This window comes from Camelus ferus, chromosome 18 (genome assembly GCF_009834535.1).
Source record: "Camelus ferus isolate YT-003-E chromosome 18, BCGSAC_Cfer_1.0, whole genome shotgun sequence".
Lineage (NCBI taxonomy): Eukaryota > Metazoa > Chordata > Mammalia > Artiodactyla > Camelidae > Camelus > Camelus ferus.
Window position 1 is genome coordinate 29874739 of NC_045713.1, and position 16349 is coordinate 29891087.

The 16349-nt window shown below is 43.8% G+C and overlaps 1 protein-coding gene across 1 annotated transcript in view; it reads right to left on the minus strand.

The window, feature by feature from the left end:
* LCMT1 (leucine carboxyl methyltransferase 1) overlaps nucleotides 1-16349 on the minus strand; it is a 46900-nt gene that overhangs the window by 24865 nt on the left and 5686 nt on the right. Inside the window, exons 2-4 of the mRNA XM_006186670.3 lie at nucleotides 2765-2856; nucleotides 1110-1231; nucleotides 16-92 (exon numbers count right to left, since the gene is read on the minus strand). Coding sequence (XP_006186732.2) covers nucleotides 16-92; nucleotides 1110-1231; nucleotides 2765-2856 — 291 coding nt within the window. The remainder of the gene's footprint in view (nucleotides 1-15; nucleotides 93-1109; nucleotides 1232-2764; nucleotides 2857-16349) is intronic.

The window sequence follows — 16349 nt, forward strand, 5'->3', positions numbered from 1 at the left end:
CAAAGCCACACTTACTTGATGCTGTGCAGTTTTCTCGTGACTATCATTGGAAAGTCGACTTCAAAGTATTTACTTGGTAGAAGGTCTTCATCCTGAGAAAAAACACACAGTAATCCTTATATAATTATTTATCACTCATACAACCAGCGATCAGTCTTCAGGTACCAAGTACTAGGCCATGCAGTGCAGTGGGGGTACTTCAGGATTTTAAATCAGGGGAATGATAAGGTCAGAAATGTGCTTTCCAAATTATTCTGGTCTTGGCAGAGGACTGAAGGAGGTTACTGTAGTTGACCAGGTAAGATGTGATGGGGAGCCTGAATCGGGAGAGTAGCCACGGGGATGTTAAGAGGCAGCTTAGAAGCAGGACATAACAGTACTTCTCAAAAAAAAAAAATACAAACAAACAGCTTGAGACCCATTAGAGGAGGTCAAGCAATCAGTCTTGTGGGTTGCAACCAGCAGTTGGGGGATAAAAGAAAATAAAATAGCAAGTATCAGAAAGCATCATATGGAGTGGGGCAAGTATTATTTTGTGATACATCGACTGTCGTCTGTGACAGTGGATGGTACAGAGCAGGCACTCGGGAGCCCGGGGGGCAGGGTTCACCAACCAGCTCCATCGTGTGTTTGCTGAGGCCTTAGGAAAGTCACTAGACTCCCTGGGCCAAGGTTTCCTCATCTGAAAAGTAGAGAAAATGATAATACCTCACAGGGCTGTGAGGATAGTAACGAAATGCCTGCATGACACTCGGAATACCTGCCCTTAGCATGCATCGTGTGTGTGCCTCTATTAGAGCTCAAGCTCAGAACTTCTCCTGATACGTTTCCACACACGCAGAGGGAAACATATGTGAGGATTTTCATTACGACCCAGCGCGTAGCAGCTGAAGGTGAGAAACAGCCCTCCTGTCTTCACTAGTGCCCTGGGGAGATCAAGTACGGGGCTGATGTCACTGTCGGGGGTGGGAGGCCGCAGACAGGGGTGGGAGACAAGCTGTCACCGCACCCCCCTTGATTATATTGTTTTCAGTTTTTGAACCAGGTGAACATCTTCCAAAAATTAAATGTAAACAGCTGGAGACAGAAGAGGGGAAATTTTAATGTACCTTTAACCTCCAGAAGGTGGTATCCATCCCAGCCCCAAGGTTGAGAATTTGACAATTACATTCTGTCTTCCGCAGAAATGCCTTCATAAGCTGATCGACGCCATAGACTCGAGCAAAATATCCTGAGACACAGACAGAGCAGCACGCAGTCAGCCCATGACGACAGAAACAGCGCCTGCAAAGCCCAGTGTGCCTGAGGAGCAGAACGGCACCTGGCCCTTCGTCAGGGTCGGGGTTTATCTGAAGATTTTACAGGGGAAAAAATGGCTTTCCAATTCTCTTCCCTTTTTTTTTTTTTTAAAAAAAAAGGCTGTTTGAACCAAAGTATGTACAATCAATTTAATGGTGAATTCATTGTCTTAGGAAAAATAAAATGCCCTATTCTGTTCCTTATGAAAGACAAGCATTTTGTATCAAAATATCTGATCTAAATGTTCTTCTTGAAAATGGGCTTTTTCATGGCTCTCGCGAAAGCTACTCAGTTCTCTGGTAGAACTCAAAACTGTGAGATCGCATGGAAAATAACATTTTGCGCTCAGGAAATTGGGCAGATGGATGTTAAAGCAAAGAAAGCCATACTTCTTACCGTGCTCTTTTCACCTGCACCCTGTCTGGGTTAGAGCCTCTGTGTTTATAAAATGGCACCGCAGATGGGAGGAGGGGAGGCACCAGCAAATGGTCCTAATAAACAGACTTGTTAAGCTCTGGGGTGGGGACCTGGCGCGAAGGAGATGGGAAATGCAGAAGGGAGACAGGAAGATAGAGTCTGTCTGTTACAAAGGCCCACCGCTCAAGGTGTGATTATTTCAAGAACAAAATTTGAGAGGAGTATTTAGAAACTTTTATTGCAACTAGACACAGGGATTTTATGATTTACAGAATATCATCCACAATGGATTAGATTTGAGGGGGAAAATATGTCCCCACCATAGACGTTTGGGATGTGCGCTCCTTCAGGGCTGCAGGTTCCCAATCCAGAGATGCAAACCCAGGAGAGGAAGGAGGAGGCAGGCTGCCATGCTGCCCGGGGCCGAGCCAGTCGCCGTGGCGGGTCCCTGACTCTGGACCGCTCATTAGGAAATCTATCTCAAGAGCACAGGAAGGGGGCTTAAGGCCTCTTCCCTTCTTCTCAGGAAGCACCATTCAAACTTTCTTTGCATTTCTGATAAAACCTACCAACAGGATCCATCTTTAGGGTCAAGATTCCCTGCACACACAGGAATTATGGTCTTTGGTCAATTTCTTAGTCTGAAATGAAGTCACACTCCTGTCTCAAATCCTTTGACTTCCTTGATGGAAATTATGTGCAGAAACTAATAGTTACTAACCCTTTAGTAAGGCAACAACAACAAAAAATAATCCCTTACAGTAAAAGATATATAAATGGCTTTTAAAAACAGAAAAGTGATTTTTCAACCTCACTCCAAAATAAGAGGAATATAAAATTAAATTCCGATAAAACACCATTTTTCAGGTATCAGATTAACAAAAATTAAAAATTTCATAATACACCGTGCTGGTGAGGAAGCTGGGAAATACGGGACTCTCTCTGTCGGAGAGAGTACACGCTGAAACTCTCTTTTTAAGAATGTATTCTTAAAACCTCAGGCCCCTCAGCTGACGAGGAGATGTTGGGGAGGGAGTTGGTCACTTGCCTCTGTTAATTTCAGGGGCCTTCCTCTCTTTAGACAGTCTCACCAAATGCTGGATGTAAGGGTCATGCCAGTAGCCAATGCTCACTGCAAACCTGAAAGAGATGAAAAAGGCAAGTGAGAAGAGAGTAGGTTTAAGCCAGGTTCATGGCCAAGTTCCCAGGAACCAGGTCAAGGAGCCAGAGGAAATTAATCTACCTCAAAAGGCCAAGTCACATGTCATATTCCAGCACAAGATTAAACAGACTCATCGGTCCATCTTTATAGTCACATACACTGCTGATCACATTTCCCCACCATGGTCATTTCTTACCTCTCTCTTTTCTCCTATCACTAACTCCTCTCCCAGGACCCTAGACAGCAGATAACCTCACCTCGTACTTCATAAAGAAGACCTGGAACCATGTATTCATTCAGCAAACTCACTGGCCAGAGCTAGCTGGATAACTCTGCTCAATCAAAAGTTCTGCGTCCAGGGGAAGTGAGACCCAGAAATAGCTGGCCAGCATCACTAACAACCATCACTAAGCATCACTAAGTCTTTCTTCTGGCTCTATATTAAGTACCAGTCATTTCACATCCCTTAAGGAGGTCATAGTGGGGAAGCCAGGAACCAATGAACAAAACAGCTACAACCTGGAAAGTGCTACGGGGGCCTAAACTCTCTCTACCCCCGTCCACACTACACGGAGTTAGAGTGTTAGTGTCCTAAGCCTGGGAGCTGGCGTTCTGATGACCACTGGAAGTCCCCTGGCAACCTCAGTCTTAGGACCACTGAGCAGTCATGGAAAGAACCTGGATGCCTAGGGCCATGCCACGCCCCCGTGGGCCTGCAGCCCCTCTACCTCTCCATGGATATTCAGTGAGAGAACAAACATCTTTACCACTTAAGCCCAGTTGAGTCAGGCTTTCTGTTATTTGCAGCCTAAAGGATCCCAAGTGACAGCCTGAATAATACACTCATCGCCATATTGCGTGATAAGTAAGCTGAAACTTAAAGGGTGTGTGTGTGTGGGGGGGTCACCCTGCTAGGTTCTAAGCTCCCAGAAGCAGATATTACATCTTTCCTTTTCTTTTTCTCTTTCTATTATATTGGGGGGGGGGGATTAGGTTTGTTTGTTTGTTTGTTTTTAACGGAGGTAATGGGGATTGAACCCAGGACCTTGTGCATGCTAAGCACGCCCTCTACCACTGAGCTATAACCTCCCTCTACATCTTTCCTATTCTTTATATCTATCGACGAGGCTTACTGCTGCCTTGATTGCAAAAGGTGCTGAATTCTGTACAAATACGTCCCCCTAGTCTCTTGCATCCAGGTTTGCACATCTGTAAACACCTATAAGGAAGCATATACATTCAGCTACTCAACTCCACACAGAAACATACAAGTCCTCACTAAGGGACACAATTTGCTATAAGCCCAGACTGCCCAAGGAAAACAGCAGACCCACAGAGTTTTACAAGAGGAAACGAGCTCAAGGGAACTATATTCAATACCCTGTAATAGCCTATAATGCAAAAGAATATGAAAAGGAATAGATACACATGTATAACTGAATTACCATGTGGTACACAAGAAATTAACACAACATTGTAAACCGACTATACTTCAATGAAAAAGGGGAAACGTGCGCAGCTGTCTAAAATAGTGCTTTTCCAACAGTAAGTTGTGACCCATCAATATCATAAAATCAATGTAATAGTTTGCAAATCTCCACTTTAGAAAATGAAGTACCAGAGAGTAAAACAGAAAACAGCAGCAGCATTCCACACTGTAAGAGTCAGGACTGTTTTGTGACGCTTTCGTTTCAAGCGTCTGTGGAGGTAAAAGCAGCACGAAAACCAGTGTTCTCACTGTCCCTGGCAGCTGGATGAACGCTGATTTCAAAGGGATCATCTCGCGCCATCTAGTGGTAAAGGCCGTATCTGCAGCTGAAGTAGATGAAGCAAAAAAAACCCGTAGACTAGCGATGAGAACACTCATCAGTTTAAGGGTTGGAAGGGACCTTAGTCCATCCCAACACCCAGTGGAAGAAGCCTTTCAACAATATGGAGCCACTGTGACTACTCCCCACAAGAAGGCACTCGCCCCACTGCCAAGACACTCGAACTGCTGAAGAGCTGATCAATTTGCCTCCAAGTGTTCCTTGTCGGATTTATTACTGCCGTCGTGGATAACAAGGAGCAGTTTCTATTCCTTCTAACCCTGCATTATCGGTAGACTTAATACTATTGATTCAGTCAAGCAAAATTTATCGAGTGTCTGCTAAGTGCCAGGCATTGGGGGTACAAAACAGAGGAGGGACAGAGGCAAAGATAAAGAGAGATAATGACGTATGAGGGAGATAATCATATGGAGGATGGAAGGACCTACTTTAGGGAAGTAGGAAAGGGAAGACCTCTCTGAAACAAGAATGGCTGAGCTGAGTCCAAGCGAACTGGAAGAAGTCAGTTGTGCAAAAGGCATTCCAGACAGGAGGAGCAGCAGAGGGTGGGAATGGACATGGAGTGTTTCAGAAGCAGGAAGTAGGTAGGGGGCGGGGGGTGTGCTGGAGAGGAGTAAGAAAACAGGAGAAACTGGAGAGGAGGTTGGAGAGAGAAGCAAACTCAGGTTGGGAGGAATGGATTTCCACAGCACACTGAGTGTGGTTGATGACGTCTGGCAGTACAAAAAGGTGGGGAGATGCACAGACGTAACACAGGTACCCCCGGTCACCTGGGGAGATGCACGGATGTAACACAAGTACCCCGATCACCTGGGGAGATGCACGGACATAACACAAGTACCCTGATCACCTGGGGAGATGCACGGACATAACACAGGTACCCCCGATCACCTGGGGAGATGCACGGACGTAACACAAGTACCCCAGCCACCTGGGGAGATGCACGGACATAACACAAGTACCCCGATCACCTGGGGAGATGCATGGACATAACACAAGTACCCCAGCCACCTGGGGAGATGCACGGACATAACACAAGTACCCCGATCACCTGGGGAGATGCACGGACATAACACAAGCATCCTGATCACTTGGGGGAGATGCACGGACATAACACAAGTACCCCGATCACCTGGGGAGATGCATGACATAACACAAGTACCCCGATCACCTGGGGAGATGCATGACATAACACAAGTACCCCAGTCACCTGGGGAGATACACGGACATAAAACTAGTACCCTGATCACCTGGCAAGATGCATGGACATAACACAAGTACCACGATCACTTGGGGGAGATGCACAGACACAAGTACCCCCGGTCACTAGTTCCTATGAAACTTCCTAATGTTTCCAACATGTGTCTGTTTCCAGTCCTTCAGTCTAGATGACTGTCAGTGGTTTCTATGCCCCCAAGGAAAAAGGACCTTACTGATTTGCCTGTGAGAGTGGCCAAGACAAAAAGCTGGACAACACACCATTGGGAAGAGGAAGGAAGAGGGTGCGGCAGGGCACTGCTGCAAGGAGTTCTGAGGGGAGATGAATGCCATGATTCAGAATTTACAAGCCACCAACCTGAAGATGAGCTGGGCAAAAAAGAAACATTACCTATATTTCATTACATCTAAAATACCATCCATTATAAGATTAAAAAAAGAAATTAAAACCCACTGCCAATTAGTTAACTTAGTGTTTTTCTTATTGCTCAGAATTTTAATTTGGGGGTTATTGACAAAGCTCCTTTATTTGGACAGGGTGTCATCAGCTCTCTCCTACAGACATAAAAAGGAAAAGATGAGTGAAATAAGTTGGCTAAGTCTTCGCTTGCAGGATGTCTGTGACCTTCCACACAATAATGATCTTCGTGCCGCTGAGAGCGCTGGCGAACATGCACTTCAGTAAGAGGTCTCCACCATCCTCTCTGAGACTTTCTTCCAAGCAGCTGACCCTCGCTCTGGAAGTTTTGATTCTGGCTCTTTCCTGATCTCATCAGAAGGTATCATTGGGTGATTTCCAACCACAACAGGATTTGTGCTCCTTCTTCAAATGGCCCTTAAATGATGTATAGACTAAAGCACCAGGTGCTGTGGTCACAGTCAGTCCAGCCACACCACTAGGAATAACCGCCACGTCCACCGGTAATGACACCTCTAATACGACTGGACAGTGACTGCAGGACACGTCGAGAGTAAGTCACATCTGCTTTCAGAGAAGTTAAAGTGTAAGAATGTGCGTGCCACAGAATGGCTCAAACGGTACTGCCTTCATAACAAGAATGTTTGGATTTCACAAACAACATAAAAGGCAAATACTAACCTAGGAAAAAGATTAAGGAAAAAAACTAATATCCCAGAAGAAAAAGAATGACAAAGGACAAAACTGGAAAATTCACTACAGATGGACAACAGGCACATGAAAAGATGCTCAACATCACTAACTACCAGAGAAATGCAACCAAAACTACAATGAGGCATCACCTCACACCAGTCAGGATGGCCACCATTAAAATGTCTACAAATAATAAATGCTGGAGAGGGTGTAGAGAAAAAGGGACCCTCCTACATTGTTGTGGTGGGAATGTAAGTTGGTGCAGCCACTATGGAGAACAATAAACTTCCTTAAAAACGTAAAAGTAGAGTTATATGATCCAGCAATCCCACTCCTGGGCATATATCCAGAGAAAATTTTAACTGGAAAAGATAAATGTGCCCCAAAGTCCATAGCACTAAATACAATAGCCAAAACATGGAAGCAACCTAAATGTCCAGCAACAGATGAACAGATAAAGAAGATGTGTGTGTATGTATACATACATATACATACACACACAATAGATTATTACTCAGCCTTAAAAAAGAATGAAATAATGCCATCTGCAGCAAGGTGGACGGAATTAGAGATTATCATACTAAGTAAGTTAGAGAAAAACATTATATGGTATCACTTACATATGGAATCTTTAAAAAAATACAAATGAACTTATTTACAAACCAGAAATAGACTAAGAGAAATAGAAAACAAACTATGGTTAAAAAGCAGAAAGGGGTGGGGAAGAGGGATAAATTAGGAGTTTGGGAATAACATATACACATTAGTATACATAAAATAGATAAACAAGGATGTACTGTACAGCACAGGGAACTATATTCAATATCTTGTAATAACCCATAATGGAAAAGAATCTGAAAAGGAAGATACACATGTATATGTATAACTGAACCACTTTTTTGTACAACACTGTAAATCAACTATACGTCACTAAAAAAAGGAAAATTCACAAAAGAAACTGACCAACCCAATGAACATATAAAAAGCCCAGCCTTATCAACGATCAAAGAAATAATTTTTTTAAAAGGCAGAATGAAAACGAAAGCAAAAACAGAGCAATATTTCTCCCATCAAATCAGTGATAAAACTATCTTTTTAATAGAACCCGGCTCTGGAGAGGACTCAGGCCGAGGGTGCTGGAACTGGCCCGGTCGTGCCGCCAGGCACTGCGGCAACAGGTGTAAAAAGCCAGAATAACGTGCAGACACGATGACCATGCAGCCCCACTTCTGGGATGTTTATCCTTAGGGAAAAAACCCAAGAATGAACACAAAGATTTTTTTCCCAAGAACGCAGAACCTGGAGTTACAGTGTCAGGTCCACAAAGCAGGTGACAAGATTATATGGACAGGATGCTCTCAATTTTGTTAGAATGAACGTATACGTATAAATAAAGAGTGCCCAGAACAGACAGCAAAACATTAATAGCAATGATCTCTGCACCGCGATACTGTGCACCTTAGTCCTGCCGTCGTCCATTTCCCTGATCGTCTTCTGCTCCCGACACCCAGAGAACACCCCTTCCACTGGAATATCCTGATTTCATGTTTCGCTTCCAGAATCACAGAGCCAAAAATCTCAGCTTTGGAAAGACCTTAAAGATTCACTCCATTTACATTCAATCCACCACTGCTTTGAAAACGTTCACGACACTCACCTGTTCAATGTTAATACGTCCTTAAATCAAATCAATTTTCTTAGGACTCAGGTCGATGTGCTACCTAATATTTTCTCCTAACACACACTGCAATAAATACCTACTATTAAAATTTGAAACATCTATCTGTGCCCCGCCTCAAACCATCTCGCATTCCTCCCATGGGAAACATGGGTCTGGTCCAACCACCTATTCATTAAAGAAACACTGACCGATTCTGTCCTATTGGCAAATGCGTCCACTCCAACAATGGGAAATTCATGTAAGGTAGGGAACCGCCCTCCAACAGGCATTTCGTGATCTGAGGATTCAGGGAATGGGAAGGGGCCCTCCCTGCTCTCCCAGACTATGAGGATCAAGGCTGGGGCTGGTTTATATCACTTCTCAAGGACACTCACTGAGTGAGTGCTGACTGCATGCCAGGCATTATTCCAAATGCTTGACAAACAGGAACACATGGGGCCCTCATAACAACCCTAAGGTGGTTTCCCCAAGCTGTGGGACCTTGAGGGAAACTAACTTCACTGCTTTACAAGCCTACTTACCTACTTGGATTTACACCCCTCCCCCAACACTTCAGCGGCTTAAATGGTATCTGTGTGTTTCTGTGTGTCTGTGCATAGGTACTGCTTAGCTGCTTACGGATGCACACGTTATGTGTATATATGTATATTCATAAACATCAATTGCAAAAATCAACTGAATATTCTCAGCATTCATTTTCAAATTTGGAATTTTAACTGCATACTGCTTTGTAGTCTTTAAGATACTGCTTTACCTCAATTTTCAATTTGTATTGTTCTTTTATATCTTTTAGTTTTATTTTTTCGGTTTTTATTTTCTGTCGGTTTTATTCTTGGTTTATAAGTGGGAGACAGAAAGCAAGGTCTTACGGGCAATAAACTCTGTACCTAAACAGAGTTTGGATTTGTTCACTTCTTGGGAATTCTGGGAAGCCTCCTGTGGCTTTCCTTAAGTAGATCCGCAAGACTTTAAGTACTGAATCACCTACAAAGCTGGGCCTTAATAATGAAGAAGGCCCAGAGGCTGGTTTCCTCCCACAGGAGACTTACTAGTATTGCCTTTTGGTTTCATCTAATGTCTAATTACTTTACAAGGCATAATATGATCTACAATCTGCCTTCTCTCTCGTAAGCAGTCATTGAACAGTGGGCAAAGTGTAAACAGAGAAGGAACCAACATTCACAGAGTGAAGTAAGTAGGAGAATCCAATCAGCCCCCTTGGTACAACGTCTCACATCTAACTTTTTAATATATATATATATTTGATATAATTAACACAGAACACAGTAACAGGATGCCATCCATGGACCTGAATAATGTTAACACACTTCTGGAAAAAATACAACAGTTAAGAACACGTATTCCAAATATTTTCTCCCAGGATGTGGCTTGTCTGTTCATTTTCTAAGTGTATCTATTTTTCCTTTGTAGTTAGTGCTTTTTTTGTTCTGTACATAAAATATTTACCTTCCCCAAGGCTGCCAAGATAGTTGCCCATGTTTTCACATAGAAGCTTTATGGTTCCAGCTTTTATATTTAGGCTTACAATCCATCTCCAATTAGAATGTGTGTACAGAATGAAGTCAATGTTTCCACCTGAATATGTAGTTGATCCAGAACTATGGGTTAAAAAGGCTTTCCGTTCCCCTACTGAACTGACTTGGCACTCTGGGGAAAAAAAATCAGCTGACAGTTCCGGTTGTAAGGTCTATTTCTGAACTCTATTCCGTTTCATTGATCTATTTTTCTACCTTCAGTGCCAAAACCACATTTTTTTTGATTACGGTGAGCCTTAAAATTAAGTAGTATTAAGTAGTGTTAAGTTCCCCAACTTTGCTCTTCTTTTGAAGGTTTTTTTTTTGGCTAGTCTGAATCCTTTGTGTTTTCATATATAATTTAGAATCAATTTGTGAATTTCTTCAAAAAAGATGGTTAGGATTTCAACTGGGATTTAGACAGGTGGTGTTTTAATGCTATTGTAAATATTTTAAATTTTCATTTTCCTATACATGTATGTATATTTACAACACATCTATCTGACAAAGGATTCCTATCTAGAATATGTAACAAAACTCCAAGTAAGTCAAAAGCAGCAACATCATCATCAACAAAAATGGGCAAAAGACCTAAACAGATGGTTCACAGAAGATGTAGGAATGGCCGACGAGCGCACAAAGGGTGCGTAACGACATCCGTCAGCAGGGAAGCGCCGTTTAAGACCATAATGAGATGCCCTCTCACACCCACGGACAACACCGAAAGTTTAACGAAGAATATGGAGCAACTGGAGGTTGGAGGCACTGCTGGAGGGAAGTGCAAACTGATAAACCACTTTGGAAATTAGCCTAGCAGTTAATACATACCCACCCTACGACTAAGCCATTCCACTCCTGGGTATTTATCCAAGAGAAATTTCAGACTTACATAAGAATGTTCACTGCACCCTATTCACACAGGCCATAACTGGATGCAAGTCAAATGTTCATCCTCAGGTGAATGAATGAACAAATCATAGTATATTCACACAAAATAAAAAGCAGTAAACAAAGATTCTCTCCTTGACCAACGTCTAGCCAGGCTCCTCTGGGCCCTCTTCTCGACTAGACCTCAATCTTGGCCTGTAATATAAAGACCTTAACACACACTAACAGAGTTTTTAACAGCTCAAGGCCACTCCCCTAGGATGCCTCTAGGCCCCCTCAGTGTACCTGCCTGAGAAAACTCAAGGCTGCCAAAAGAATTCACTGTTTGTTCCAGCCAACACCTGAAGACAGGGCCCCTGTCACCCAGCTAGCAAGTCCAGATGGCAAATCCAGATCTAGACCAACACACTGTCTCCCATTTTCTGTAATTTTTCACTGACTTGACTGAGCTCTTGCTCACCACCTTTCTTCTTCTCTCATTCTCCTTATAAAGTGCCTTCTGCCCAAACTGGAGTTGAGTTTAGTTCACGCTGGATTCTTTTCCCTATTGCAGTAGTGATTGCTGCAGAAAATCTGACCTTACCACTATAGTGTTCGGCTTTGCCTATCTTTGACAATGTGTGTAACATGGATGAGTCTCAAAGAATGCGTCAAAGAAGACACAAAAAGAATTCAGACTCTATGATTCCATTTATATGTGCTAAGATGATACCTTATAACTGCTACCTTATAACATACAAAATAGTAAAGCCAGATGGATGATCTAAGCATCAAAGCAAATCTAACCTGTGTGAACTGAAATCAGAAAATGGTTGCTAGCTCAGGGTAAGGAGACTAACTAGAAAGAGACAGAAAGGAACTTTCTGGAGTTTCAGAAATATTTTCTATCTTGTTCCAGTGGTCGTACACAGATACATAGAACTGTCAACCCTCATCAAACTGAACACTGTATTCTGTGTAAATTCTCTTCTTCTCTCCCAAACCCTTCCTCTCCCTCCCTCTTGCTTAAGAATACCTAAGAAAATTCTAGACAGGAAAAAAAAGGAAGCATGTGGGATGTAGTAGACCTTCCAAGTTCTCTTTCCAATAATCTCTCCCTCTTCTTCCTAAGAGGATGTCAGTTTGGTTTGAGGCACCAATCTGCCCTATTTGAAATTCTCACCTCCCCTCTTTCCTGCAGCTAGCAAGGGGTCCATGTGTCCTAATTCTGGCTGATAAGAAGCACATAGAAGTCTAACAGTAGGGCTTCCCCAACAGCTACTGCTTTCCTGATGAAAAGGGACAGACTTAGGACATTCATGTCTTTTGCTAATATCCCTTTCCTCTTCTTTCCTCCTGGAGCTCAGCTGCTCAAATAGACTAAGAAAATTCTGATATCCCTACTACAAACCTTATTCTTCCTCTACAAAGCAAGCTATGGGAGCTTTCAATCCATTCACAACTGAGTAACTTTGAGTCAAAAGTTTTCAGACATCAAAATGAAAAAAAAAAGCAATTTCAACCGCAAGTCAAGAGTGACATATGCACTGCTGTGTTAAAGTACATACAAGAATTTGGTATATAACACAAGTGTCATTTCAAATCAATGGGGAAATACAGACCATTCAATAGATGGTGTGGGGACAACTGGCTAATAATTTGAGACGAAATTAATTAAAACTGCTACTTTATAATATAAAAAATAATAAAGCCAGATGGATGATCTAAGCATTAAAACCAAAACCATAAAATGCCAAAAGAAAATGTTATAATGGTTGAGAATGGTCTTTCAAAACATCACCCAAAACCCACTGAAGTTAGAATGTCAGATTCTGTACCATAACTCACTATTTCTGCATTATGAAATGTACAGAGAGAAACAACAAGGTCCTACTTATAGCACAGGGAACTTTCTTCAATGCCTTGTATAGCTTATAATGCAAAAGAATATGAAAAACAATACATACATAAGTATAGCGGAATCACCATGCTGTACACCAGAAACAAACCCAACATTGTAAATCAATGAAACTTCAACTTTTAAAAGTGGAGGAGAAAACTGAAATGTACAACACAAGCTAAACTGAAAGATGAGCGTCAGCTGGAGAGAAAACCCTGCAACAAACACAGAGGAGAAGGATCACCATCCCAGAGACAAAAGAGCCTCACAAATCGGTAATAAAAATACAGATAACCAAACGAGAAAAAGACAACAGCCTGGCAGGACAGTGACATGGGAGGGAGGGTTCACATCACAAACACCACAGAGTGTGAGTGGACAAAAAATTGCTTGGCCTCACTCTCGAATTTAGAAACACAAATCAAAAACAGGTTATTATTCCCCACCTTCCGGTTGATGAACAATCTAAGAGACTGAGAAGGTCTCAGGATTAGCATCTCCATTCACCACAGATGGAATGGAAACTGATATAACTTGAGCACCATTCTGCAGAAACTTCTCCCCTGAAATCCATCTCATAGGAAAACTCAAACACATGGGCAAAGCTGCTCATCACAGCACGATCTGAAGAGCAAAATCATAACCACCTAGATGTTGGCCAAAAGGACAGCCAAATAAAGTACAAGCACACTGCAGAACTCTGTGCAGCCAGTTTAAAAAAAAAAAAAAAGAGGCGGATCTGGGTGAAACTGCATGTACAATATGTTCATAGTAGGCTCCTGAGTGGAGAAAATGTACAGCTGCCCCTTGAGCAATGTGACAGTTAGGGGCGCCAAACCCCATGCAGTAGAAAATCCACGTATAGCTTTACAGTCGGCTGTCTGTATCCTTGGTTCCACATCCGCAGATTCAACCACCATAGGACTGTGTAGAACTACAGCACATATTTAGGGGGAAAAAAATCCCCGTATAAGTGCACCTATGCAGCTCAAACCCATGTTGTTCAAGGTCACCTCACCTCACTTTTGTCACTTAAACAAATTAGAGAAAAAAATGTGATATTTCTATTCGAGATCTAAGATCATTATCTTTCCCAGATATTTTCTAAAATCTAATGCATTCCTTTTATTTAAAAAAAGAGGGAGGGTGAAAAAAAAAAATCAGTGATTTACTTGACCTTCCTGATGGGCAAGTTTGGCAGCTAATGTATCCTCGACAGAATGTTCTGGTTTGAAGGTGACACGTCTTCCCCAGGGATGGAAAACAGCATGACACCTGCCTTCAAAATATTTCAGATCAAACTATTGGCCCTGCTCTCTGGGGCAGAGCTGTGAAGATGCAATCAGTGTGCTGAGAGGCCGGTGCCCTTAGAAAAACGCTGGCTTTCCCCAGAGGTGATCCTGTGAGCTGCTTGCATGGCAAGGCGGGGTAGGTGGGGATATCTTTCAGTTCAGCTCAGAAATCAGAGTAACGTCTATAACTGACACGATGGAGTTTCAGCCTTACAGCCCCTGGTCTGGTTTCTAAAACATTTGGACCACCAAAACCCAGTAAAACAGAAAGCCGGAATTTTAAGAGCTCCTCGGGAAACAATCTTGAACTTTTGCCTTCAGTTGACTTTAGCCATCTGACAAATACTTACTGTGTGTCTTTTGTGTGAATGGCACTAAGGTACACATGTCCCTGCTGGGTACTGGGCTAACTCTGGTGGGGGAGACAAACATTAAACATGTCTGAATTCCACTGGGCGTGCGCAGAGTGTTACGAGAACATGTAACAAGGGGCTGTATCTTGTCTGCAGGTGCCAGATGGCTTCCCTGAGATAAAGCCAAACACCTTGGGGTCACTTTCGACCCCTCAGTCTCAGCCCACCCCCCAATCTGTCAGTCCGTTCTATCAGCTCTGTCTTCACAGTGGATCCAGGATCAGGCGGGTTCTCAGCACCTCCACCGCGACCATCCTGCTCCAAGCCGCCAGCATCTCTGACTTGGGATATTGTGACAGCAGGTCTCCCTGCCTCTGGGCTTGCCCTCTGAACAGTCTGGCCTCCACAGAGAAACTCAAGGCATCCTGCTGAAACCTGTCAGGTCACAGCCATCTTCTGTCCAAGGCCCTCCAGCGGCTCGGCTCCCACCTCACTTAGAGTGTCAGCTGGGTCCTTCCAAGAGCCAGAAACACCTGCTTCTCTCTTCCCTTTCATTCGCTCAGGCCTTGCTGCTCCTGGGACACACCAACTCCAGCCTCGGGGCCTTGGTTCTCTCTTTCCCCTCTGCCCGGGACACTGTTTCCCCAGATATCCCTCCATGGGCTCATTCCTTTCCCCAGCATTGACCTTCAGCAGGGGGGGGGCTTCCCTGGCCACCCCAGCTCACATTACAACTCCCCCCAGCACTCCTGCTGCATCTCCCCCAGCTCACGTGCCAGGTGTTTGGCTTGTGTGTTTCCTGGCCGCTTCTCCCACTGGAATAAATGCCTCATAAGAGCTCCACTCTTGCCTGTTCCATTCCCTTCTGCACCTGCACTAGAACCAGACCTCCATAAGTTGAGTAGGGTCTCAATAAAGAATGTCAAATGAATGTATCACTCCGAGGGATGATGTGGAACTGATCAGACACAGGAGGGTGGGAGGAAGCACTGCGGGAGGGAACGGCCTGCTGAAAGGCCCCAAGGAAGGCAGGGCCAGGGCACACTTGGGTAACTGAGAGGATGGTGGGGAGAAGGGAAGAGGAGGGTGAAGTGAGGCTGGAGAAGCCATACAGAACGGGCAGGGCTGGGCAGACCACATGAGGAACTTTGCTCTTTTTCTAACAATAACAAGAAGCCGTTACACTAGGGAGTGACCCAGTCCGATGTGCCTTTTGCAAACCTCTGGGGGTAGGAGCAACTAGGGAGCAGAGGGAGCAGACGAGTGGCACAGCCCATGACCTCACTGTGGACTGAGATGGCAACAGTGAGGTGGAGAAAAGGAGGTAGATTCCAGAAACATTTCACAGACAAAAATCAAAGGCCTGGGTGATTGATGGCTTTGGAGGTAAGCGAAAGGGCGGTTCCACCATGATGCCTGCCGTGGTCTGAGTGGACAATGGCACCATTCCCTGGGAGGGTGGGGGTGGCAAGGAGGAAAAGACAGGAAGGTGATCTTGAGCTCGGCTTTAGAAATAATTTGAGATCATTCTGAGAGATCTGAATGGCGATTTCCAGGTGGCAGCGGTCAGGCCCAGGGCAGTATGATCATATCAGGAAAGGTGAGGTGTGTCATGCAACGGAGTGTGGATTTTGACCTTGTGGCTGATGGAGAATCTAAAGGTTCCAAGTAACAAAGTGACAGGA